This window comes from Sminthopsis crassicaudata, chromosome 6, assembly GCF_048593235.1.
Source record: "Sminthopsis crassicaudata isolate SCR6 chromosome 6, ASM4859323v1, whole genome shotgun sequence".
NCBI classification, from domain to species: Eukaryota; Metazoa; Chordata; class Mammalia; order Dasyuromorphia; family Dasyuridae; genus Sminthopsis; species Sminthopsis crassicaudata.
In genome coordinates this window covers 184184757-184212305 of record NC_133622.1, presented here as the reverse complement: position 1 = coordinate 184212305, position 27549 = coordinate 184184757, and the positions used below count along the sequence as shown (strand labels likewise).

Below are 27549 nucleotides of genomic sequence, written 5' to 3'. Positions count from 1 at the left end.
GCTCTTTTTACTCTATTGACAATGAGTCTCTGTAACATTCTTTCATCAGCCAAATTAAATTTCATATTGCGACTATCCTGCAGGCCAACAAACTAGAAACTCTGGCATGAGCTTTGGAATGACCAAATGGTTTCCACTTCAAGGGCCAGATGTTACACCTGAGAAGCCAGAGGAACCAGCCGGGAACGAATCCACAGCCTGTCTCAGAGCGACTCCCATTTCCATGGGCTCAGTGCTTACAGATGATTGTTGTCACCTTTGGTCCATTTCCACACATGTCATGGGGCTTCAAGGGTTTGAAAAAAGTGGCATTAATTATTCACACTGTAAACATCCAATGAAAACTTCATACCAGTTATACATTGTACTAGGATTCCTAGTGAGGATTATGACAACTGGAAACATTAGAAGATCTTTAATTTAAAATGCAGAGATAAAAGGACTTTAGATTAACAGAGTTTGGATTATCTGATGCTTTTATTAGAGGAAATATCAGACCTTTGGGATCAGCTGGGAGACCCAACCTATGAATCTTTTTTGGTAAATGGAAAATGGCTTAAACTTCTGAAGAATTACAGTAGTGGAAAGTATTTTCTTTCACTGGCAAGTGAGATGGTAGACACTGTACGAAACAATATCTGTCCTCTAAGAGCTTATGTTCTTAAATATAAATGCACCCATCTACTTTGTTTGGTCCTTTGTAGTACAGACATATAGAGAAGTAACAGTTCCTTGGTCTTCTCTCTGGTTAGACCATATTGGGAAACTGTTCAGTTTTGGAGTTCATGTTGTTGAAAGACATTGATAAGCTAGAATCACCAATGAAGGACAATCAGATCACAATCAGAAACCAAGTCATATGATGATTAATTAAAGGAATTGGAGATATTGAACTTTGAGAAGAGAAAATTTGGGGTGGAATAGGAATAAAAAGGGGATTGTAGTTATCTTCAACTATGTGACAAGTTATTATATAGAAGAGGGATTTGTGAAATTCCAGAGAAAGACAAAAGGATGAATACATGTTAGCACAGTATAAGGAAGAATTTTCTAACAACAAAAACTATCCAAAAGTGCAATGAGGTAGTAAGCTCCCTTGCAATGTCCAAGATGATGTTGGAAAGGCACCTATGAGAATCATTTAGAAGAGATTTCTGCAGTGGGAGCAGAGTTGGTGATCTCTTAGTTCCCTTTTAGTTCAGATTCTCCTGGAGAGAATATGAGAAGAAGAAAACCAAAATGGAAGTTTAAGCATGGTGGGTGACCAAAACTCGACTGCGGGAGGTTCAGTTTCCTTAGATGGTGGGGTCGAAGGGAAAGTGATTATAGTTGACATCTTCTCTTTTCCAGATGATTATGATGACATCTGAACTGGAGCTTTAAACCAATGGAATATTCTAAGTTAGCAGCTGTTTTTAGAAACTTACAGATTCAGTTTTAGAGAATGGCAATGGGGAAATGGCAACAACAACAAAAATCAACAAGTGACATCAATGGTGTTTTAAGGTTTTTGAAGCCCATTACAGACGTCACCTCATTCAATCCTCACAACAACTCTGTGGGATAGGTATTATTAACCCAAATTTACAGATGAGGAGACAAAGGCTTAGACAGGTTAAATGCCTTGCTTAAAGTAATAGAGTTAGTGTCAGAAACAGGTTCAGATATTCCCATTTCCAAGAAATGAACAGGTAAAACTGTGAAGGAGATTAGATCAGCAGATGATGAGAAATATAATGGGATCAGAGATGATTCTGTATAAGAAGGATCATCCACCTGAATTCAAGGTGGAACATTATTGGACACCATTGATTTTATTAAGGGGTGCAATATCATTCCTCACTCTACTTTAATGCTTTGCCATTCTCTGGGCTCTCTAACACCCACCATTTCAATATTTCTCCCAAAAGACCTATTAGATAGGCACTGAAGAGACCCAAAGAAGTAAGAATGATTCTACCAAGATTACAGTCAGAGGAAGAATGAAGAACAAAGCAACAATCCTTCTTCCTGTCTGTAGGAGGTGAAAATGTTTGTTGCTAACAAGAAAAGGGGAAATATTGAAATCAGGGAATAAGGGATGATACACACCCAGACATAAGATACTAAGGATTTGAATTAGGAACTAATGATGACAGGAGTATATGATAATGGAAAGAAGGCAGGTTCTGCATAAGTAGCTTGGATTTTAATTTTAATCTTCTCCCCTACTTTACTGTTCAAGTTATATTGAGCAAGCCACTTCCCCATTTCTGGGCTCAGTTTCCTTTTCTGTAAAATGAATGAGTTGGAATAGAGCAAGGTATTGTAACAACTTTTGTTCTATGGATCCCTTTGGTAGTTTGGTAGGATATATCCTTTCATGTTTAAAATTTACAATATAGGGGCAGCTAGCTGGTATAGTAGATAGAATACCAGCCCTAAAGTCAAAAGGACCTGAGTTCAAATCTGAACTCAGACACTTAACACTTCCTGGCTGTGTGACTCTAGACAAGTCATTTAATCCCAATTGCCTCAGAAAAAAAAAAAAAAAAAAAAAAAAATATATATATATATATATATATATATATATATATATATATATATATATATATATACATGTATATGCATATATATACAATATAAAAAATTTAGGATTACAAAGGAAAACAATTTAAACACAGTTATCAAAATATTAAAAAAAAAAAAAAAAAAAAAAAAAAAAAACAAGTTTAAAGACACCTTCCCCCAACCTATCAGGTTAAATGTCCCTGGACTAGCTGATCTTCTAAAGTTCTAATTCTTATGATGCTATGAGATGAATATTCCCTATTGAGGATAGAAAAGGAAGAAGCTGGGCATGGAAACTGCCTGAGTGTGCAGTGAGGTGAGTGATGGGACACAGGAGAGAGAAGGAGAAGCTGGAGATAACTCAGTGTCTCCAATCTTTGCAAAACCTCCCAGGGAAAAGGATCGAAGCTAATATCAGAAGGCAAGATCAGCAACATCTTCACAACATATTGCTTTGATCCAAGGCCAAGGGACTATTTTCTTCTGCTTTGGCTCTCTATAAGAAGAGAGTTGTTGGGCTTGGCACTGACTTGTCCCTGGTCCAGGGCTGGCTCCTGTGCTTTATTCTCAGACACCAGCCTCTGTTTGCATCTCCAAGTTAACTGGCTGAAGCTGAAGCCTCACTCTTCAGGGGAGGTGGGCATTTTTAAGGGAGAATTATTTTTTGCTTTTGTTTTTTCAATCTTCTGAGGGTTGGTTTTTCTAAGGTCTCCAGGCAGGGACTTTACCTTTGTTTTGCTTGTCATAGGACTCGGTAAGGAAGCGTGTGATACGATCTGAAGGAATAGCAAAAGAGATCCCAGCTGCCACTTTTAATGTGTTTATTCCAATGACTTCTCCATCCTGTGCAAAGAAAATGGATTAAGTGGTCACTAGAGGACAATAAAGAAAGCCACATTGCCCACAACTTTAAAAAAGAAAGATAAAATTAGTCCAGATTTCTAAAAGGAACAGCACCTCAGTCATTATAAAATGTCTGACTCGAAACACTTCCCCAAAGTACTCCCTTTTAAGGCTAATTCCTTCACTTAAAATGCCCAATTTCCCATTTTATTTTCTCCAAACTCAAGGAAGAGCTGAATGAGCCTGAAAGTCTTGAGTGGGCTTTCCAAGAGACTCAAGAAAAAAAAAATGGGAATATTCTCTTTAGACATGCATTTTACAGGTAAGGAAATGGAGAACCACAATTAAATGATTTGTTTATTATTACACTGCTAGAAGCTTTCATACTTTTTGTTCCATCCCCCACACTAATTTCTAAATAACCCATATATTTCCACACAGGAAACAAAGGCTTAAAGAAAGGTCACATCAGCTGGCTCAAATTAGGTATACAAAACAAGATATTGAGCCACTGAACTGAGAAACTGATAAAAATCACCCCAAAAGAAGAAGTGAATGAAAGGTAACTGTTAGCACTGAGCAAGAATGCTTAATAAATTAATTTACATTAACTTCTCCCCAAAGAAGGAGTTTCCTATCATTTTTAAACATGGATTGTATGATGAAAGAGGGGAAACATGTCAAGGAGGAACATACAAGGGGAGGACCAGGAAATCTGTTAACTTTGTCAGCCCCAAGCAATGGGTCAATGAGAGAGGGACCTTGCAAGTCAGGATAGGAAATAAAAAGGTTCATTCTGCTATTTATACCCTGCCCTGGACAGATCATCTGCTTCTTACAAGAATCATAAATGAACCAACTACTTCATATCCTCCTGAATCCTTTTTATCTTTATGGCACATTTTTTAATGCTTAGAACCATATAATTCTGGAATGGTTTTTAGCCTATAGAATGTCCAACACAGATCATAGATTATTAGACCAGAATATTTCTTTCTGAGATCACCTAGTCCAAACTCCTTATTTACAGATTTAGAAACTATGAATTAGAGAAAGGAAATTATTTCTTTAATGATTTAATTTAACTTAATGATGCTAAAATCCTTAGTACTATCTGATGTTCAATATCAGAAACTGATATGATTTTATCAAGTTGACATGACCTTAGAAAAAGAGCACTCCCAGATACTTTGCTGATGAATCCTAAAGACAATGGGATTTTTCCATCTGATTTGAAGCTGAAACCTCCCATATGTTTTCTCTCCCATTTTAGAAGGTGAATTCCTGGATAGCTGAGACTATCTTGTTTTTTTCATTTTATCCCTAGTGCTTTGCAAACAATAAGTGCTTAATAAATACTTCATTCATTCCTATATTTGAAAGAAAAAATTTCCAACAATGAATGTTCCTTTATATCTTACATTTCTACCTTCAGTGTTCCTTCCATGCTAGCTAACTGATTAGCAATAACTTATCAGTTCCCAGATACACCTAAAGAGATTTTGGTCTGTCTCACATTAATTGATCCTGAAGTTACTTGAGATATAAGGAGGGTGAGAGCTTTCCTTCAGTGGAAGTCTTGGGGAAATCAAGAAGCATTCTAAATGGCTCACAGACAGACTTCTTGGAAATAACTAAAGCCAAAGCTCCTAAAAGTTTTTCACTTAGCAGTAATACTATCTGAAATTGGAAACTTAATCTTGTTTTATGGAAAGACTAATGATCCACTTGTGGATTGCCTGGGACCTTTGCTCTTCCATCATGCTCCTTCTTGATAGTTATGTCCAGGCTCATTAACAGGAAATTCCTGGAAATTTAAAGAGATTTTTGAACTAAAATCAGTTTTTAAGCAGATACTTACCAGATTAACCAAAGGTCCTCCTGAGTTTCCATACTATAAAAAGAGTGTAAAAGACAACTATTAGATTTTCAATCTTAGAGGAAAAAACTTGACTGTATTGAAAATATAATTCAAAGAAATAACATAAAACACTGAAGCTGGAAGGAACCTTCAACTGTAGCACACAGTTTCTAATCACCTTTTAATGGTATTGTCTCCCTAAGTAGAAGGTAAGCTTCTTGAAGACAGGTACTGATTTGTGCTTTTCTTCCTGCAGTATGTTTAGTACATGCTCATTTAAGGAGTGATTATAGTTGGAAGGCATTGAGAACACAGTAAATAAGAACTGAAAGAATCTTCAGTAGAGCTAGAAGCAATATTAAAACATAAACTCAGAGCTGAAAGAATCCTGTTTCAGAGTTAAGTTGCCCAAAATCACACAGCTGATCAATGGCAAAGCTAGGGGAAGAAACAAATCTACTCCAGTGCCCAGTTTTCAAAAGGGAGCTCCTAAAATATTCTTACTAAATGGTAGATTCACTGATAAAGGTGTACAAACTCCCAAGGCAATAAACTTTGAAGAGAAAAAACTTTTAAACAGATGAAGTTTTGGTCTATTTGTTAAAAGATACAGTCTCATTAGGTCATACCTATTTTTGGTACATGATTACAACCCATCTTGGTGGGCCATCGCAAAGATAAAATGGATTTTAAAAATCAATCATAAAGAACTATATAAATATGGGTTATGATTCGTGTAGAAGCACCCAGAGAAAAACAATAAAGCTCTGTATAATGATTCAAGAATGCAGTAGTGATCTCTGTTTCACAGGAAGTATCTGATTGGAGGCATGTTTTCCTAATGCAATAATTTAAAAAAAAAAAATCACTTGCATCCCTTCTCTCTAGCCTTTTTTAAACACTAGCAACTCCTTATGATTCATTTTTCCTAAGGTGTGCAAACCTAAGGGGATGGTGTAGACATAAATTGTCTGGAGGAAAGGATCAGAACCACATCATTTTTAAAACTTTTTTTTACTATGAACATCATCATCTGCAATCCCAAACTTTCAAACAAAGAAGGAAGTATTACAGATGAAATTTCTCTAGCATAGAATTTGTTTTTTAAAGTTATACATATATAGGGGGCAGCTAAGTGGCACAGTGGATAGAGCACCAGCCTTGAATTCAGGAGGACCCGAGTTCAAATCTGACCTCAGACACTTAACACTTCCTATCTGTGTGACCCTGGGCAAGTCACTTAACCCCAGCCTCAAAAAAAAAAAAAAAAGTTATACATATATAGGTGTGTGTGTTTATACTACACCTCTCATAAAGTTGCTTTTTGTTTTGTTTTTAGATTCTGTGTGTGTATGAGTATGTGTGTTTTGTTCAGTGACATTCTAATAACTCTTCTAGTTCAGTGAAAATCCTTCTCACTTTTTCACAAACCTATAAATGTTCCTGATTTGAGTGGTGCTTAAATTGGAGCGGCACTTTGGTAAGAAACATCCATTCATCATTCACTCCCTATTCCCGTGAGGAAAAGGTTGAAACTTTCTGAACTCCAAGGTAGGAGGCATCTTCCCTGCTGAATTAACAAGTGTAATTTAATGCCAAAAACAACAATGAAGATTTTTTTAATGCTGATTTTCTATACAAAACTTCAACAAAAACCATCTTTCTGCTCAAGTCAGATAACATCTGGAATATTACATTCATTTTGGGGCATGATATTTTGGAAGGGACATTGATATATTGGATTAAGTACAGGGGAGAGTGACCAGGATTATGAGGGGACTGGAAATTATGGCATATAATAATTAGTTAAAGGAAATGAAGTTTAGCTTGGTGTCTTAGGGGAGACATAAAGGCTATCTTTATATATTTGATGGATTGCTCCATGGAGGAAGGATTAGTTACTCTCTCTACAGAGAATAGCAAATAGATGATAATATAAGAAAGAACTTTTTAGCCATTAGAATTATAAAATAGACTTCCTTCCTCATATGGTGAGCTCCTCATGATTCCTGAGTATCCAAGCAGAAAATGGATGATTATTTGTTGGATGTGTTGGAAAGAAGTACTGAGATCCTTTAATAATCTCCTTATTGACTTAGTTTAAATGAAGAGCATAATCTCTGTCCTATGTAAAGCACAGTCCATAGTTTATAAAATAGAGGAAGCAAATTTATTTAGAATAAGCCCATATCCATATCCATATCCACTCAAGGAATTTAGTACTATTTCACAATATTCTTTTCTTTTGGAAAGATAATCACTCATTTTATCCATTACCAGACTAGAAGGCTTAATAAATGTGAAATTTTAATGATATGAGCCAAATAGGTAAGGTAAAGTGATACTGATAGTGCTTTCAGCCCTTCAGCAAGGCAGAAGCAACAAAGTTAGCAAAAATAATCAGTCAAAACAGGAAAATAATAAATGAGCTCTTTTCTTGCCTAGCTTTCTCTTCCCAGGCAAGCTTTTGTTGTTAATTCTGAGCAGAATTTATGAAGTTTTCCCCAGCATTGAAATTCTTATTGATGACATTGTTCCTTAGCTCTTCCATACAGACATGTTATATATGTGTGTATGTACATATATACATATACATATTACCTCACAGGATGTAGTGAATATGAAGTAACATGACATTTGTAAAGCTCTTAGCACATGCTTGACACATAGTAGGTACTTAATAAATGCTTCTTCCTGGATATCTTTAACATAAAGAAGATCCAACTCACTTCCAGTTGATCAATGATGGACAGAAACAACTACACCCAGAGAAGGAACACTGGGAAGTGAATGTGGATTGTTGGCACTACTGTCTATCTACCCAGGTTACTTATACCTTCGGAATCTAATACTTAATGTGCAACAAGAAAATTGGATTTACACACATATATTGTAGCTAGGTTATATTGTAACACATGTAAAATGTATGGGATTGCCTGTCATCTAGGGGAGGGAGTAGAGGGAGGGAAGAGATAATTTGGAAAAATGAATACAAGGGATGATATTATAAAAAAATTACTCATGCATATATACTGTCAAAAAATTATAAGTAAATAAAATAAAATAAATTAGATAAATGCTTCTTCCCTCCCTCCCATCCACATCCTCTCAGATCCACATATTCATAAACAGAATATTCATAATAGTAATATATTCATATATTCAGAATAAATATTCATAAACAGAAATCAGCCCATCTACAAATTACTCTGTCCCCTGAAAATTATAATGATGTTGGACAGCTCAAATACAGCGATTAGCATCAACAATATTATTAAGCTAAGGGCATGACTTACATTGATGATGGCATCTGTCTGAATGTAGTCCATGTCAGAGTCTTTAAGACCCAATTCCTTCCCATCTCGCTGGGCTGTGCTGACAATCCCTGTGGTGACTGTGTTTTGCAAGGCAAAAGGACTCCCAATAGCCACCACAAATTCTCCTGGCCTCAGGTCTGCTGAATGTCCCAGCAGTAATACAGGTAGTTTTTTCTAAAGAAGAGAAAATTGAACAAAGGAAGATGAATACCAAAACATGCCCATGCATTTGACAAATACATTAGTTGTATTTCTCAGGAAGAAAATAATGTTACTTTTTAATCATATTTATAGTTTTATAAATGTGGGGTGCTCTCAGTAAAGGAAGGATTTTAAAGGAAGGATCCTTTTCCAAAGCCTATCAATCAAAGCTCTGCATCTTATTATTTTAAAGAATTAATTGCCCAGGGATGCTGAGGTGCAAACACACTTCTGTACAGCCATAGAAACAGCATGTGGCTGAGACTGGACTTGAGCCCAGGATTTCTGGAGCCTGAGGTCAATTTTCTATCCAGTTAATCATGCCCTCAATGAAGGTAAAAGTAATAAACTTTTGCCCATTAATATTAATAAATAAAACAACAATAATAAGGTTATATTTTGGTTTCCAGATAATAATCACTAACATTTATGAGGCAAAATACTTTAGAAATATTTTCTCATTTGATCTTCACAACAAAATGTTATATTATTATTATATTATATTATTATCTTGTCTTTGCAGATGGGGAAACTGAGGTAATCTGAGATTAAGTGACTTGCCTGAAGTCACACAACTAGTAGATGTCAGGCAGCATTAGAACTCAGATCTTCTTGATTCCAAGCTCAGCATTCTATCATGGCACCAGAGCTTTATTTGGAGTTATTGTTACTATTGTTATTATCATTATTATTTTGGCATCAGGAGAAATCTGGGTCCAATACTGCCTATAACACCAAACAGCTACCTAGCCATGGAGAGCTGTTTCATGTCTCTAGGTCAGTTTCCTTATCTGTAAAATGATCACAATACTTTCATTCAATACCTCATGGAGAAAATGTGTTGTAAACCTCAAAGCAGGGCAAAAAGTAGGCAGCTAGGTGGGGCCATGATGGATAAACTGCAGGGCCTGCAGTTAGGAAGACTCAATTTCATGAGTTCAAATCTAGCCTCAAACACTAACTAGCCATGTGAGGCTGGGCAAGGCACTTAATCCTGTTTGCTTCAGTTTCCTCATCTGTAAAATGAGTTGGAGAAGGAAATGGCAAAGCACTTTAGTATCTTTGCCAAGAAAACTCCAAGTGGGGTCATTAAGAGTCAGATGCTATTGAAATGTTTGGACACCAATCACAAAACTTTAAAGTGGCATAGAAACATGAGTTACTGTTATTATTATGATTTATGGCACTCTGTAAAGTGTTTTTAATCTACGGAAGCAGTGGTATAATAGAAAGAGTATGAGCTTTAGATTTAAAAACCTGCCTTTTATACATATTGTACTTGAACAATTGTGGACAAATCATTGGGCTTCAGTTTTTTACCTATAAAAAATAGGGATGGGGATGGCTTTTAAGATCCCTCCCATTTCTAGCTCAAATATCCTATGATCTTCACAATCAACTGGAAATTGAGACCCAAAGGCAAAATTCACTCAATCCTTAATATATCCAAAGCTTTCATCCTCAAGAATGATAATCCCAACGTCCCATCTAACTCATGGTACAATTCCCTCCTACGCCAGCTCTCTTTCACCCAGCTGAGTTGAGGGAATGCAAACTAATTTGAGTTTGAGCCCAAGAAAAGTCTAATTATAGTACCTATCTATAAAAGTCACACAATGCATACCAGAGCCAAATATAAACTGTTTCTGGATGAAAGACAGCCCAGTGTAGTGGAAAGAACTCTGGCCTCTTATTAATTCACTATATGGCCTTGAGCAAATAAGAGCTGGAAGGGGCTAGGTGTTCTCTAAGAACAACCTTTTATTTTAACATTGGAAATAAAAAAAACAACAACATTGTTCATATGCTTATCTCTCTTATTCCCTGGGTCCCCATTTCCTCCCTCTGTAAAATGGGAGCATTAGACCAGATATCTTTAAGGTCTCTTTCAGCTCTGAAATCCTATGTCTAATGTTGGTACACTCCTCTTTGTGCAGATCTCAATTGTGAAAACCCAAATTTGCATGGGAGGTAAAGATGTAAAGCTTAGAAATTCCATACTTTCTCTTTATCCAATAAGACTTTCTCTCAAAGTATCAGAGAGCGAGTTTCAAGTTGCTTAGACACTTTCAAAATTAGACCAAACCTCTTACTCCATCCTTTCATAATTAAATGGGTTCAAAATCAAACTTTGTGTCACTTCTCTATTCTAAGCCACAGATTTCTAATTTGTAAAATTAGTAAGGGAGGCTAGATCACTTCCAAGATCTCTTTAAGTCCTATGATCTTGTTGGTCCTAATCCTTTGCCATCAAATATTAAATGGAAACTATAACGCCCTGAGTCCTTCCTACATGGATTTGGTGAGATGAGAGGCCCTTTCAATTTTTTTAGATGATCATTCCAGACTTTATTAGGACTATTATTACTGGGGAGCAAGTGCTTTGGTTGGCCTAAGAATTAGGAGACAGGGAGTCTATTTCCTAAAGTTTTAATTTCATGACCTAAGTCAGTCTCTGAGCCTAAGACTGATATTTGTAAAATAATAATATGTACTTATCCACACCCTCCCACAGGTTGTCTAGAGGTCAAATTTTAATAAGTAAACAGGAAATTTAGCTGGAAAAAAAGTTTTAGAGCTGAAAGGAACCTTAGAGATTATCCATCCCACCCTTTAATTTTATAAGTGAGAAAAATGAGACCTTGCCTTCCTAATTGAGGACTCTCTCCCCAGGACTAACATTTTAGCTAGGACCCCAGCCAGGCTTCACTTAACTCTTGTCTGGACTCATTTATTTAAATTTTTCTTCTCTACTCGTCACCCTAGAGAAACCCTTTCCCTGAGATCCTGTGTGGCTGATGGGTGACTCCTTTTCTGAGATTGCCATTGTGGGATGCTTTATCTTATTCTCAGTAGCACTATTCCTCTCAGCTGGTTTTTTGTTTTGTTTTGCTTTTTTGCCTCTTTCTCCATCCATTCTTCTGTTTTGTAGATCCCCGGCATCTTTTGTGCAACTTCGATCTAAAAGATTACCTCGAGAAGAGAACTTAAAAGCATTCTAGTCTAGTCTCTTCTTTTCAGAATTCCATCCATTGATCAAAAAATATTTACTAAGCACCTATTACATAACAGACACAGTGCTAAGTGCCAGGGATACAAAAAGAGGCAAAAAACAGTCTCTACATTCAAGGAGGAATCTAATGAGGATAGACAAAACCATGAGATATTCTACCCAAATCACATAGGGATTGATAGGTTCTTATACTGGAGCTCAAACTTTAATGTGATTGTTCATTACTTGTTTATCAAGTTATGAGACTTAGGGTTTGCTGATCTTTGTCAGCTTATCTTCATCCTGTTTTACTCAAACTCCACATCCAAATTCAGCATGTGGGGGACGTCTTGATGCTTTGGAAAATCCCCCAATTTATTTTTGTGCCTCTGGAACATCTTCCATCCATATTGTGATCACTTAGCCAGTAGAGATGCCCCATATTTCACCCAATCTTTGACTACCCTCCTTTGTTGTTAATATGTGATTATTGGCCCTCAAAAACAAGGTCTCTCAACCAGTGAGATCCTATATTTTATCAGATTTCTTTTGTAAATGCAAGTCTCAAACTTTATAAATACAAGACTATGGAAGAAAAAGCCATGGCAGATCATGAAGATGCTATGAAGTCCATTTCAATAAAGAGGGCCTTGGGATCCTTTAATAAAGTGCTATTGGTTCAGAAATCTGCCTCAGTCACTTTTATTTTATTATAGGTTGGACAATTTTCATCCCCATATACATTCTCTTCTCTTTCTGGTATCCCATGAGCCTATGATGCCCTTGAAAAATTCAAGAATTCAAATCTTTTTCTGCCTAATAAAGACACTACCTTCTCTACTTATTTACCTTGGGATTAATTTTAATCGTGGCGATGTCAGACTTCTTGTCAATGTCTTTGATTGTTGCCTCATAGGTGTCCCCACTCTGAAGCTGAACTTTCAACTGCTGTCGTCCAGAAATGGCATTAGTACTTGACACTACGTGGGCATTAGTCACAATTAAGCCAGATTCTGAAATGATGAATCCAGATCCACTGGACAAGGGCACATTTCGCCCGAAGAGAGGATGCCTGTGGCAAAGCAAGCAAAAACAGAGATCTTTGTAGATTGTGTGGCAGTGGCTGGAAGTTGATTATACTCAAAGTTCATCAATCAATCAATAGCATATAGACTCATAGATGGGGAGAGTAGAATAGGTCCATAGAATGTAGACTATAGAAAGTTAGACCTGAATGGAACCTTAGAACACAGAGCATAAATACCAGCCTCAGAAGAAGCCTTAGAATACAGTGATATTATAGTTAGAAGGGGACTAGATATGATCTTATTTAATTTCATCATTGTACAGTTGGGGAAACTGAGGTCCAAAGAAGGTAAATAACTTGCCTAAAGCCACATAAATATTAGATACTAAATCTGAAGCCCAGCTCATTTGATTTCAGTTCTACTTCTCTTAGCTTTATACCACAAAAGCAAGTTATCAAGATTTATTAAATACCTAGCATGTTCCAGACTCTGTGCTAAATACTGAGAATATAAAGAAAGGCAAAACACAGTTAGCCCCAGCCCTCATCATCATCAGAGAGGTGATGCCATGACATACAAGTGAATTGGATTTAAGTGAGGGAGGATTGTGCAAGGTCACCTGCCTCATTTTCCCCTCCAGAGCCATCTGGGTCCAGTGGCCAGATACGGATAAGGATGACTGGATGTGGCTTTGAATGCAGTGGGAGACCCAAGCCTTTTTTAAGCTAAGGACTTTCACAGATCCCAGTTTGACTGAGGCAACACCCATTCAGTGATTAAGGCTGGATAAGTATTGAAGCAGAGAATGTTCTTGGTGATAATTTCAAAGGGAAGTCACTAGTCTTCATGAGAAATTGTTTTACCAGCTGAATAATTCAGGCAGTCTATTTCAATCAGTGAATGATTAAAGGAAAAGGTTTCTTTAGGCTGTTGAGGAAAAAAATCAAAGGGATTTTGGGGAACATAATAGCATTTTAGGTATTCAAAGGACTACCAAGCAGAGCAGGAATGTTAACTGGCCTCGAGGGAGAATGGGTAGAAGTTGTTCTTGCTTTGTTCAGTCACATCTCACTCTTTGTGGGTCCCATTTAGGGTTTTTTTGGCAAAGATATTAGAATGGTTTACATTTCCTTCTTCAGCTCTTTTACAAATGAGGAAATTGAGGCAAACAGGGTTACGTGGCTTGCCCAGGGTCACATAAATATCTGAGACTGAATTTGAAATATAAAAATAAGTCTTCTTGATCCCAAGCCCAGAACTCTGAGCCTCCTAGCAACCCAAGGTCAAAAGGGAGACCAGTTTTGGCTCAGTTTGAAGAAATCATTCCCCAACCATCTGAGATATCTAGCAACCAAGTAGGATCCTATAATTCTATCATCCCCTACCCACAAGTCCAAGTAATTGGATTTCAGAGTTTGATGTGGCTGTTTAATAAAAGGGTAATTAAACTAAATGGGGCTCAGTTCTGGGATGATTAAAGAATAACTTGTTTACTTTCTTGATGTAAATTAACTCTTTAGTGTCAAGAACATACCACTTAGCCCACATAGTGCAGCCATATATCAAGTTAAATGACTGAGTTTGGAAAGAATCCTTCTAAGCAATGAAGATACTTGGGTGTTAGTGCTAGATCACAATTATTTTACTGTGTGAACTCAGACAAGCCTTCTCATCTCTCAGTTTCCCCCTCTATTCACAAAGGGGGTGGTCAAAGACACTCCTTTTATTATGAGTAATTTCCAAATTACTTAATTTCCTTGAGCCTCGGTTTCCTCATCTGTAAATAAAAGTGTTGAACTAGTCTCTGAGGTTTGTGCTCCTATGACCCCTACCACCTGATATGCTCCAATTTAAACTTCTTTGTTCTGATATTATTTGTTCTATGTTCCCTTCTGCCTTCAATGTTCCCTTCTGACTATGAGTCAACATGAACTCTTTTACAGAAATTCATTTTATTAGCTGACTAAGCCAATCTGTTGCCCTGTCTGAAACCTGTCAGCTCGGTAGCTTATCTGCCTTTGTGGAGCACCTGCAAATTTCTGCTGATTACATATGTTTTGTCTCACCTTTCAGACAGCAGACTCCTGAAGGGTGGGGACTATATTTGTCTGTCAGCATATACCCCAGGCTCCTATGTCAAGTTCTATGAACTCTGTGGAAGGTCAATGAATGTTTTTTGACTGATCGTTATGTTTTGTTCATTGGATCATTTTTATCAGCATGGACCAGTAAAAAAGGCAGTCAGGCCATTTTGTCAGTATAATCCAGGCAAAAGGCTAGTGCCTGAGAATAAGCAGACTTTGTGTCTAGTATGGGCTCCATCACTAACTGAGTAACCCATTTCATAGGGTCTCAGTTTCTTCATTTGTAAAATGGAATAATAATAATTGTCTTCACAGGATTTTAAGATCAAAATAAAACATGTGGAAAAAAATGAGCATCTTCATATTGCATTTTCAAAAATGCAAAAGTTAAGCGACATTAACATCAGCTATAATTATTGGGCAATTGGATGGCACTGATAGAGCGCTGCATCTGGAATCAGGAAGACATGAGTTCAAATATGGTCTTGGATATATACTAGCTATGTGATCGTAAGCAAATCACTTAACCCTGTTTGTCTCAGTTTCCTCATCTGTAAATTGAGCTATAGAAGAAAATGGCAAACTACTCTAGTATCTTAGTCAACAAAACTCCTGGAGGGGTGGGGGGGGATGCTAGGTGGTGCAGTGGATAAAGCACCAGCCCTGAAGTCAAGATGACGGAGTTAAAATATGATCTCAGACACTTAACATTTTCTAGCTATGGGACCCTGGGCAAGTCACTTAACCCTAGCCTCAGGGGGGAAAAAAACTTCAGATGGGGTCATGAAGAATCAGCTAGGATTAAAAAAGACTGAATAACAAATTATTATTATTTCCTCTTCATCATCATCACCATCAGCAGCAGATGTCTATATGGGATAATGAAAAGAGCATTAAACCTGGAATCAAGAGTGCCAGGTTCTAATTACTGGCTGTGTGACCCTAAAATGAGCTATTTAAACTTTCTAAGTCTCAGTTTTTCCAGCTCTAAAATTTTATACTTCCTTCTCACTGGGTTGTTATGAGGAAAGTACTTTGTGTAGAATGCAATTTTTTGTTGTTATTGTTAATTACATTGGTGTAGGAAATTCTCACTGAGGAAACTACTTCTATTAATCTAAATTAGTCATTTCTGTTTGGCAACTTGCAATCTTGTTCTGCCTTGTTCCTGTATCATCTCTCACCTCCAGTTTTCTGAATCACTTATTGCCTTCCCCCATTAGAATGTCATCTCTTTGAGGGTAGAGACCTTCTTTCTAATTGACAGCAAAAGAGGCTGTATTGTATGCCTTCTAAAGTCTTTTGGTTCTTTGGTGCATAACCCACCATCCTTACCAGACTGAAATCTCTTCCAGAAGAAATAAAAACAAATAATTGAATTTCAAAGTTTAATGTGATCATTTAATAAAAGGGTCTTTGTAATCAGGGTTCTTTAGTTGGTAATTAAAATAAATGGGGCTCAGTCCTATGATAATTAAAGAATAAGTTGTTTACCTTCCTGACATAAATTAACTCTTTATTGCCAAGAATGATTTTAATAGAGTGGCCATTCATCAAGCTCAACCCTCAGGTCTTGAAAGGGTCTCTTTAAGCAATGGGATGTAATAGAGCACTGAATCTTTACAATCTTATTTTTCATTATTTCTTCCATAGAACTGATCACAGGATCTTGATCAACTTCATTGAATTTGAAAAAAATATTCTTACTGAACATAGAAATTATGGCCATTCCATCAGTCTGTCAGTCACATTGATCCATGGTCTTCACCATTTGACTTCTAAGTGATTTTTTCCAGAGTTGTACACATTAATCCTTTTTATACACTCAAATGTTCAGTCAAATCAGTTGTCTTGCTGTTTCTTACACATGTCTCCCATCTAACAGTCCTTGTCTTTGTACACACAGGCTGGCCCTCAATCTGGGAATGTATTCCCTCTTAACTTCTTCCTCTTAGATCCAATTTCCTTCAAAATTCAACTAAAATGCTGCCTTAGATCCTGATTAACCCCCCATGCCATGTGTTTATCTTAAAAACATTTAATTTTTACTTGCAACTATATTGTAAGTAAATTGTACAATTTGTATTTATTTATAATCAGGTTGACTCCTTCCTCTTCCCCTCAGTACATAGTAGACATTCCATAAAGTTTTGCTGATTGACTGATTATCGTGATATCTAAGGTCCTGAGTAGACTATATGGAGCAGATAAAAGGCTTAATTCTTGGCTTCAGAGAATTTATAGTCTCTTCAAGGCAATTTTCTCTTTGCCGAGTTGTTTTTCAATTGTGTCTGACTCTTTGTGACCTCATTGGTGTTTTCTTTGGCAAAGATACTGGAGTGATTTGCCATTTTGTTCTCCATCTCATTTTACAGATGAGGAAACTAGCGTTAAGTGACTTGCCCAGGATTACACAGCTAGCAAATTTCTGAGATTGGATTTTAAACCAGATCTTTCTGAGTCCCAGGTCAGTGCACTAACCACTGCATCTTTTAACAGCCCTATATTAGGGGATGAGAATCATTAAAAAAATCAATAGTGATTTGTCCCCTTGGTTCCTCTCATATTCTACTTTTTAAGGTATTCATGTGCATATCTGATCCTTTGTCCTTCATTCTTGAAGAAGACCATGACTTCAGGGAGGTGATACCATAACATGGAAATGAGTTGAATTTATGTGAAGATGATACCTGTCCTAGCCACTGAATGAACGATAAACTCATCATGTGAATAAATTGTAAACACCTTGAGAACAAGCATAATTTTGCTCTTTTAAAAATGCCTTTGTATTTTTCAAGTCTAGCATAGAGATGGCACATAATCAGTGCTTCATAAATACTTGTTGAAATTAATTGACTGAAATTAGTTATCATTTGAACTGGAAATACTTAGAGGACGGTTGGAAGTTGGACTGGCAAACCTGGAAAGGCTTATATGAACTGATGCTAAGTGAAGTAAGTAGAACCAAGAGAACATTGTGCACAGCCACAAGATTGTGTGATGATCAACTATGATGGACTTGGCTCTTTTCAGCAATAAAGTGATTCAAGAGAATCCCAATAGACTTGTGATGGAAAGAGCCATCAGCATCCAGAAAGAGACTGAATGTGGATAACCTTTAGTGTTTTCACTTTTTTGTTCTTGTTTATTTGGTTTTTTTTCCTTCTTGTGTTTTGATCTGATTTTTCTTGCACAGCATGACTAATATGGAAATATATTTAGAAGAAATGCACACATTTTATTTCTATTGCATTGCTTGCTGTCTTGGGGAAGGTAGAGAAGAAGAAGAAAACAGAACAAGGTTTTGCAAAGGTGAATGTTGAAAACTATCTTTGCATGAATTTGGAAAAATAAAATACTATTTTAAAAAAGAAGATGAAGAAGTTGGATTGGCAGAAAGGCAACCAGAAAGAGCATTTGAGTATGAGAGACCAGAAGTCAGAAAGGGCAGGATACAGGGGGCTGAAGGTGAAAAGGAGAGAAAGGAAGGAGACAGACATGGAGAACATTGTCTGGATTGGCAGGGAGGATTTAGATTTTATTTCCATCAAAGGAATCATTGACCAAGGACAGAAAATAGACAGGAGAGTTAGAGGGGAATGAGTGAGAACTGGTGTGGCAAACATAAAAGAATTACCTACCTCAGAAAAAGTTCAATGTGAACCACTGCCGGTGCAATCTTTTCCACCACATCCGCAATGAAGTTAAACTTGTACCTCGGGCTGGTGAACTGTTGGTGACCTATACTAGCAGAAAGAATTGGGTATTTTAATAAGAAGATACAGCTTTCGGGATTTACCTGCGGGGAAAAAATAGATGTGGGAGAGCTGAGCTCTCTTTGGTTTTAATCAGTTTAATGACTATAATGACAAAGCTCTCTCCTTTGTCACTTCTTAAGTAAAACAGATAGGAAAATCTGGAATTTCTCAACAGATGAATCAGAGAAGGGAGCAATTATTCCTTTTGTAGATAACATCCTTACTTGAAAAGGTATCAAGAATATTCCCATTTTTTTGGATTCCAATGGGAAGTTTAAATTTTCAGAGTTTTTTTTTTTTAAGATTTATATGAGATTTTCTCGAACACATAGATTTGAGTTCCAATTCCAGCTCAATTACTATTTTGTGAGCATAGACAAGTTATCTTTATTGGACTCAGTTTAAACTACTATAAATTAAGGGGATTATACTTGAAGCCTCCTTCCAATTCTAAATTCCATGCTACTATAAATCATTATTATATATTATTAAATAGTTTATTGTTCAATATCATATAATAATACAATCTATTATGCAGTAATAAATTATATAGCTAGCATTTATATAATGCTTTTAAGTTTTATAAAGTGTTTTCCATGTTATCACATTTGATCTTTATCCCTTTGGAGTATTATTATTAACATCATCATCATCATCATCCCCATTTTTACAGAGGAAGGAAACTGAGGCAGTCAGATGTTATACTTTGCTTAGGATCACACCTAGTACGAACCTGAGCCAGGATCTGATTTCAGGTCTTTCTGACTCCAAGGCAACACTTTATATCTTGATACTACTTAGCTGCCTTACAGAGAGGTTTAATTGCATTAAGTGGATACAGGCACTTTGGAAAGCAACATATACATTATGAATCAACACAGGCTAGCAGATAGAATACTGGATTTGACTTCAGGATGACCTGGGTTCGAAGCTTCACACACCTTCCATCACTGTTCTGAGATTTAGTATCTTCATCTATAAAATAGGGGTAGAGGTAGCTCAGTGGATAAAGCACTGAGTTCAAATCTAGCCTCTCAGAAACTTACTAGCTTATCCTAGGCAAGTCATTCAATTTTTGTCTTAGTTTTCTCATCTATAAAATGGGGATAATAACAACACCTATTTTCTAAGGATGTTATGAGGATAAAATGAGTTAATCTTTATAAAATGCTTTGCAAATCTTAAAGCTCTAGACAAATGCTAGCTGTTATTGAGTGCTAACAGGAGTTTAAGGAAAGAATATTGTAAAACTGAACAGATTTTAGACATGGGAACTATGATGATGTTTCTGGCCTTCAGAACCATCACCCTCATTTTAAAATCTAGAGTCGTTCATGATTAAAACAAAGAATTGTTTAACCCCAAATACCTGGAACTTGAAAAATATAAACAAGCAAATACACAAACCTCATCCTCATTAACAAGGCCTTATTCAAAATCTATCCCTCCAATATTCAACAAATATCTAATTAGCTCTTTCAAGGAGGTAGCTTGGTAGCATAAAAATACAAACTTCAAAGCCTGCTGTCTACCGTGTTACTTTGGGTTCTTCATTTAACTATGTTAAGTCTCAGCTTCTTAATCTATAAAGTGAGAGTGTTAGCAGCATTTATTTAGTACCTACTATGTGCCAGGTACTGTGTTAAATGCTGGACAAAGCAAAAGAGGCAAAAAAACAAACAAACAAACAAAAAATAAACCACAAACAATCCCAGCCTTCAAAGAGCTTACAATCTAATGAGGGAGTCAAGCAAACAAACATATGCAAACAAACTACATATAGAATATGGAAAGTAATTAATAGAGGAAATGCTCTAGAATTAGGAGCTGGAAGAAGCTTCACTAATAAATTGGCTTTTAGTAGAGGCTTAAAAGAAGTCAGGAAAGTCAGTAGTCAAGAGCAGAAAGAGAATGTTCCAGGAATAGTCAGAGAGAATGCCCAGAGCTGAGATTTGGAGTGTCTCATTCATGGAATAGCCAGGAGGGGAGTAAAACGTAAGAAAACTAGGAAGATAGGAGAGGACTAAGTTATAAAGGGCTTTGAATGCCCATCATTGGATTTTGTGGTGACTCCTTGAGTTAATAGGAAACCACTGAATTTATTTTCAGGATGGGGATATGATCAGGCCTTCACTTTAGGAAAATCATTTAAGCGATAGAATGGATTGGAGTGGAAGGCAGGCGGACTCACCAGTTGACTATTATAATAATCCAATTGTGAAGAAATGAGGACTTATAGCAGAGGGGCAGCAGTGTCAGAGAACAGGAAGCGTAAAAATGCCATTCTTTGCATTGCTTCTTACCTAGCTTCATCAGTGAATGGAAGTTGCCTCAGTCAAACTGAGACTTTTAAAGATTTTTAACTTTAAAAAGCCCAGGTCTCCCACTGCATCCCAAAAAAAGCCATCCTGGTCTATATCTGGCCACTGACTCTGGAGAAAAAAGTGAGCCTGGTGACTTTACCAGTTGTCCCTTACTCAAACGTCCCCTCCTCAATGTCATTACCATCTTCGAGAATGAAGGACAAACAACAACAATGGCAAAGGAGCAACCAGCAGCCTTGACAACGGTTTGGAAAACTGAAGTGAGATACAGTGAGGAGGATGACTATTTTATGCCTGAGGGACTAGGCAGATGGTGTTACCTTCTATAGTAACAGGGAAGATAGAAATGAGGAAAGGTTGGGGGGGGGGAAAGAAAACGAGTTGGTTCGGACATACTGAATTTAAGATGTCTACTGGGCGTCCGTTTCCAAATGTCTGAAAGATAGTTGGAAATGCAAGTTTGAAAGTCAGCAGAGAAACTGGAACAGGAATGGTAGATTGAAAATCATCAGCATAGAGATGGTCATTTAAAGCACAGGAGTTGTCGAGATCATTAAGAACTCTTCAGATCAATTTCATGAAATCCATAAGATTTGATGGGAAGAAAATTAAATCTTTATTTTCATTGACCTTTAACTGAAACTTAGCAATTCGTTTAATGATGTAAGGGCATTATTATGAATAGTATACACAGGTTTCACTAGATTGTTAAAGGGGTTCATGATACAAATAAAGGTTAAAAAAATCTTGTCTATATGGTCTCTGGCTCTGAATCTTCTATAGGCAGAGTACAGAGTTAGGCCTTGGGGGAGAGGAAAAAGTCTAAAGGGCAGATTTCTCGATTATTATAAAAATATTTTACATGGCTACACATATATAACCTGTATCACTTTGCTTGCCTCCTCAGTGAGGAGGGCTGGGGAGGGAAGAAGAGAGAGAATTTGGAAATCAAAGTTTTAAAAACAATTTTCGAAGTTGGTTTTATATCTAACTGGGAGAAATAAAATACTAAATAAAATAATCAACTTTTTAAAAGATGCAGGTTTCTGTTTTCAAGGAAATTATGGGGTATTCCTAGTATCCAAGTCTAGTACAGAGAAGAAAAAAAAAGATAAATATAACTATAATAAACAACATAACCATGGCAAGTATATTATTGACTTAGATAAAAGTGTCAGAAGGATAAATGAATATGCTAATTAAGCAAGTTGTATAGATTTCCATGCTGGCAAGGTGTTATGAAAGCATGTTTTCAACTAAAGAATGTTCATTTTGCATGAAGTCAGCCAGGGGCAGTAGAAAGAATGTTAGAATTGGGAGATGAGACCTGAGTGTAAATCTTGACTCTGCTTCTTACAAATTATGCAACTCATCTCAGTTTCCTCATCTGTAAAATGGGACTAACCTCTGTATTACATGCCATCAGCAGTGGTCCTAAAAAAAGTACTTTGTAAAGTATAAAGTACAATGTATACGTGAATAATTATGCTTAGTGAGAAGCATTTAATTTTGCCTTGGCCCAGGTTTGCCAGGCAGTTCGTGAACTTTGATGAAACTTTTTTGATGGATTGAATTTCGTTCACCGTTACCAAACAAGCCAAAGGCATTTAAGAAATGACTGGCTTTCTTTTCTTTCTTCATTTATGGGTGTGTGCCAAGGTCTCCCACTTAGCTGTGGAAGGTATTGACTTAATTTGGAACAAACAAGGCTCAGTGTTTGCCTTGAAAGGCTTGAATTAAAAAAAAAAAAAAAAAAAACTCATATACTCCCCCTACCAAAAGGAAAAAAAAAAAAAAGAAAGAAAAAACGTTACTGGAATTCAATCTACCAGCAAACTCCTGACATGAAAGATGAAGCTTGGTACTCAAAATTAGCTTTGCTGTCCAGCTGTGAAGGCAGGCGATCTCAAGAGTTGGGTAAGATCTCAAAAATTGTTTAATTTAACTCTTTAGAGCTGAGTTCTGCTTCTTTAAAATCTAATCCCAAAATCTAGCTGTTCCATTTACTACCTACATTTGCATGGACATGCAATTTAACTGCTCTGGACCTCAGTTTCTTCGACTGTAAAGTGGGGAGATTAGGAAAGATAATAGTGAATTTAGTGATCATATTGTCTAGTCTCCCCATTTTAGTTCTAAATTGTTTGAATCTGTGATACAGAAAAGAACGAGATCTCCCACAAGATGTTATACAACCTTTATTTGAATATCTCCAATGATGCTGAACTGACTAGTTCACTAGAAATCCATAAGTGAAAAGTTCTTTATCTTAAGCCATAATCTGCCTCCTGCAGTTTATACTCTTGCTTCTAACTCTGCCATCTAGGGCCAAGCAGAACAAATTTAATCCTCCCTTTCTCTTCAGACTGTGATCAAACCCTGAAGTCATCTTGTCTCCTGTTTAAATATCCACAGTTCACCTCAACTGTTCTGATGCCCTCTCTATCTTTTCAGGTAATATCCCTTTTAAAGTATATAACTCGTAATGGAAGGCACTACTCTAGAAAAGCTCTGATGACTATAAAGAACAGTAGACTTATCACATTCCTTTTGATGTAAATTGATATTCAAGAGAAAGGAAACATTCCTCTAAAGCCCCAGGATTCCACCCAAGAACCTTCTTCCTACATAGGACAGTGATTAATTATTAATATTCATATGGACCTTGGAATTTTTAAAAAATACTTTAAGTACATTATCTAGGGCTCACCACAACTCTAAAGAATCGATACAGTGAGTTTCAGAGAGGTTAAGATGCTATCTATGATCACACAGCCCATAATCTCAGAGGCATGATGAGAAACTAATTTTTCCAGACTCCAGGACCACTTCATTCCTTACACCACTCTAGTAAATGTCAGAAAATTCAGGGAAAAGATAATGGCCAGAAATTCTACAGAGGACTCCAATTCAGGAAATATATAGAAGTCTCTTATTAAGGACAAACTATAGATCGGTACTCAAGGAGGATAGAAACATTTGTGATGAACTTATTTTAGCTGTTGCTGGTACCCCACTAGAGAATAGGTTCTTTTGGGTCCCAGGCAAAAGCTTCTGTTCTCCACTAGTCTCCATCAGAGAAGGAAGATGGATACAGCAGAATACTCATGCAGGTTGGATGACTTCTGTGTTGTTTAGGTAGTTTATCCCAAAACCAGGACTTGAGAGTCCTTCTAGAGCTTTTTGTACTGCCTCTTCTGTGAGGTCCTTCCTCACTACCACTCTATGTGCCGGCAGTCAGAACTCCTGCCTCTCTGCCTAGATTTAGCTCCTATAGCATCCTTGTGGTCCGCTGCATAGGAGGCTCCATGTTGTCTCTTAATACTGATGTAGTATCCTATTCCCCAAATAAACAGCTGGAGTCTAACCTCTGAGAGCAGTTTATTTCAGAATCTATCTGATTATAAGGCTAGAATCAAAGTCCCCTTGTACCAAGTTAGCCCTGGAGCACAGGTCAGTTTTGGATGGGTGGGGATAAATAAAGTGTCATGAGATGTGGTTGTGTTTTAATAGCAGGAGGCTCTTTTAAGTCTCTACATTTAGCAGCCAGCAGGAGTAAATCTCTTTGATGGATTACTACAGAATAAACAGAGTGGGACAATTTGGCAGATTTAGAGTTTGCCACTTGGTTTTATGTCAGTCCAAAATTATTAAAATACACACACACACACACACACACACACACACACACACGAAATAAAACATCTTGCTTACATAAGCATCTAGTTAAAAGCAAAGCCTAGCAAGTCCAGCTATGATGACCATTACTCTTGGGTACACTCAAAGTGTAGTTGAAAAAAAAATATGGGAATAATTTTTTCATTTGCATGTCACAAATAATTCATGAGGGGGGAATTCATCTGCTTGTGTCTTTGTTGAGTAGCTTTATGGAATGACCTCAATTTACTAAAGCCCAAGTTTAGGAGCTGGAGGAACTTTTCATATACAGCCCATGGGGGAGGCATGGGACAGTGGGGAAACCCTGGAGTTAGAGGTGCTTGATACCTAGGCTATCAAGTGAGTTTAAGCAAGTCTATTAATTCTTCTCTGGTCCTCAGTTTTCTCTTCTGGAAGAGGTCAGATTAAATGTCTTCTGAAGTCCTAGCCAACTCTAGACCCAAAGATCCTATGTGGTCTGGATCAGTGACCACTCTACAGACAGAGAGTCTAGCCCATCCTGAGGTTAAGTGATGCTCCCTTCACTAAAGAGACTTGAAAGTATTTGTAATGCCAGCTACCACATTGCCCCCTCCAGTTTCTCCAAATGATCTTTGTGGGGCATGAGTTCATGGTCTGTTACCATTCTATGATCTTCCACTGGTTGTCAACATCCATCCATCCAAAAACATGGTATACAGAATAAAATATAATGATCCCAATATGTCTGGACAGGGCAGAAGGCAGAAAACTGGACTCTGGGCTGTCTTCTCCATCCTGGATACCATGATTCTCTTAATTAGCTTTGTAAAAAATCTATAAATCTGATGTTTTATTTACTTTAATCCTACTCCTATCCCACAATCCTTCTAAATCTTCAAAAGAAAATTGGATCACCCATTGGGAATGCTGCAGAAGGGATGCCTGCTTAGCTTAGTTTGAACTGGAGGATTTTCATGGTCGGTTAATTGATTAATGACTGCTGTTTGCTAGTCATTGTGACAGAAATTGGGAGTGTAAATATGAATAAAGAATCAATCTCTACTCTCAAGGAGCTTATATTCAATGGATCCCTCTCAGCTCTATCTCTATGGAATCCTGGGAAGAAATCTAGGGATGTTGGGGTGGAGAAGGAAAGAAGATCCAAGATTTTTAAAATGCTTCCCATTGGCACAGATGAATCCTTAAGATTAAAGAATTAGATGGAGGAAAAGAAATTTACATTCCCCCAAACCAGGCTTCCTCTATATGCTACACCAGTTTGAAAAGATCTACATTTAAAAACAAAAATGAAAATAATTCCCACGCTGGGTTGCTCCTGTCTTCAAGCCAGCATTCTGAAGTCAACCCTCAACTTAGATGGAATTTTCTCTGTCCACAAAAAGTAATCCATAAATCCCCCAAAAAACATTGGTCCCCTGGAACAATAAAGAAAACCCCATAGGGATCTCTATTGTATACTTCTGTGAAAGAGAAGGTTAACAAAATTTAGTAGGACTGGAGAGAAGCAGGAGGCTGTGCCGGTTAGGAATTTGTGGCTTTTCCCATAGCTTAAAACATTCCTGTATGGCTGCTTTTTGGGTGGGAGGGATGGGGAGAGACTGAATTTGCATTCATTTGGAAGGAAAGGAGACTTCTATACCTTCAAATGGAATAAAGAGATTCAGAATTTCCTGACCAGAAGAAGGAAAATATTTTCTTTGGCAGTCACCATGATGTTTCTGAAATCAGTAGGAGTTTAGGAGGCAGTGTGGTGTGATGCAGAGAACCCTAGATTTGGAATCACAGAACCTTCTGACCACCTGAATAACTTTATATAGGACCCTTTTCCTTTTCTAGGGCAGTTCAGAAAATGAAAGCTTTGATTTCTTGGAAGAAGTAAAGTAGAACTGCAATCAAGAAGACCTGAATTCAAATCTTTACTCAGTCACTTATTAGTTGTGTGACCTTGAACAAGTCACTTAAATCTCAGTCTGCCTCTACTTAATCATCTATAAAATGGGGACAATAATATCATCTTCCTTTCAAGCTTTCATTGTGAGCATCAAAAGAAATAATGATTTATAGTGATTTAATGTATTTTATAAATGCTAAACAACTATTCTGTCTTTAATTTCTTCTTTTAAGATTTTTTTTCTGTTTTTGATCTCTAAAGTATCTATGAGTAACTTCTCAATAGACAGAGAAGTTGAGTGCTATCCAGAAGTTAAGTGATGCCCCCAGAGAGACCCCTCTGAGAGAGAAACCACAACATCAGCCACTATCCCACTGTCTCAAAATTCCTAATTCATGTTCTAAAATGGGTTCTTTGAAACTCTGAGAATTACCCTCCAGTGGTTTTAAAATTATATCATGAAACAGGCTTCTTAATGCCTCTTTTTCTTTTAAAACATCCCCCACCCCAACCCAGCACCTTCCCTCACTGAATAGCATCACTCAGGGCCAAGAATAATCTCAGTGGCTTCTGTATAATGGTTTCTATAAGGTTTCACCAAGTCCACTGGGTCTGCTGAAATTTAGTCACTGTGTCACTGGAGTAGGGGATGGAATAGGAGGTCGAAGTTAACTGAAAACTGCAATCACAGCTGAAAATTCCACAGAACTCAAATACACCAGGGCAAACTGTCCTAGATTATGATTTACTATCTTTTCTAAAAAAAAAAAAGAAAAGAAAAGAAAAGAAAAGAAAAGAAAAGAAAAGAAAAGAAAAGAAAAGAAAAGAAAAGAAAAGGGAAGAGAAGAAAAGGGAAGAGAAGAGAAGAGAAGAGAAGAGAAGAGAAGAGAAGAGAAGAGAAGAGAAGAGAAGAGAAGAGAAGAGAAGAGAAGAGAAGAGAAGAGAAGAGAAGAGAAGAGAAGAGAAGAAAAAGGACAGAAGGCTTCTCGTTTTTTTGAGTTTATTGTACAGACATAGAATTTTCCACTTATTCTAACCAG

General features: G+C 37.0%; 1 protein-coding gene across 2 annotated transcripts in view; it reads right to left on the bottom strand.

Moving 5' to 3' along the window:
- HTRA3 (HtrA serine peptidase 3) overlaps positions 1–27549 on the bottom strand; it is a 48915-nt gene that overhangs the window by 7649 nt on the left and 13717 nt on the right. Inside the window, exons 2-7 of one of the 2 annotated variants that reach the window (XM_074273510.1) lie at positions 18518–18617; positions 12614–12836; positions 8551–8745; positions 5255–5287; positions 3279–3393; positions 453–1377 (exon numbers count right to left, since the gene is read on the bottom strand). In XM_074273510.1, coding sequence (XP_074129611.1) covers positions 1355–1377; positions 3279–3393; positions 5255–5287; positions 8551–8745; positions 12614–12836; positions 18518–18617 — 689 coding nt within the window. In that variant the 3' untranslated portion in view covers positions 453–1354. Of the gene's footprint in view, positions 1–452; positions 1378–3278; positions 3394–5254; positions 5288–8550; positions 8746–12613; positions 12837–18517; positions 18618–27549 lie in introns of those variants that run through there. The other variant, XM_074273508.1, reaches the window with a different exon arrangement.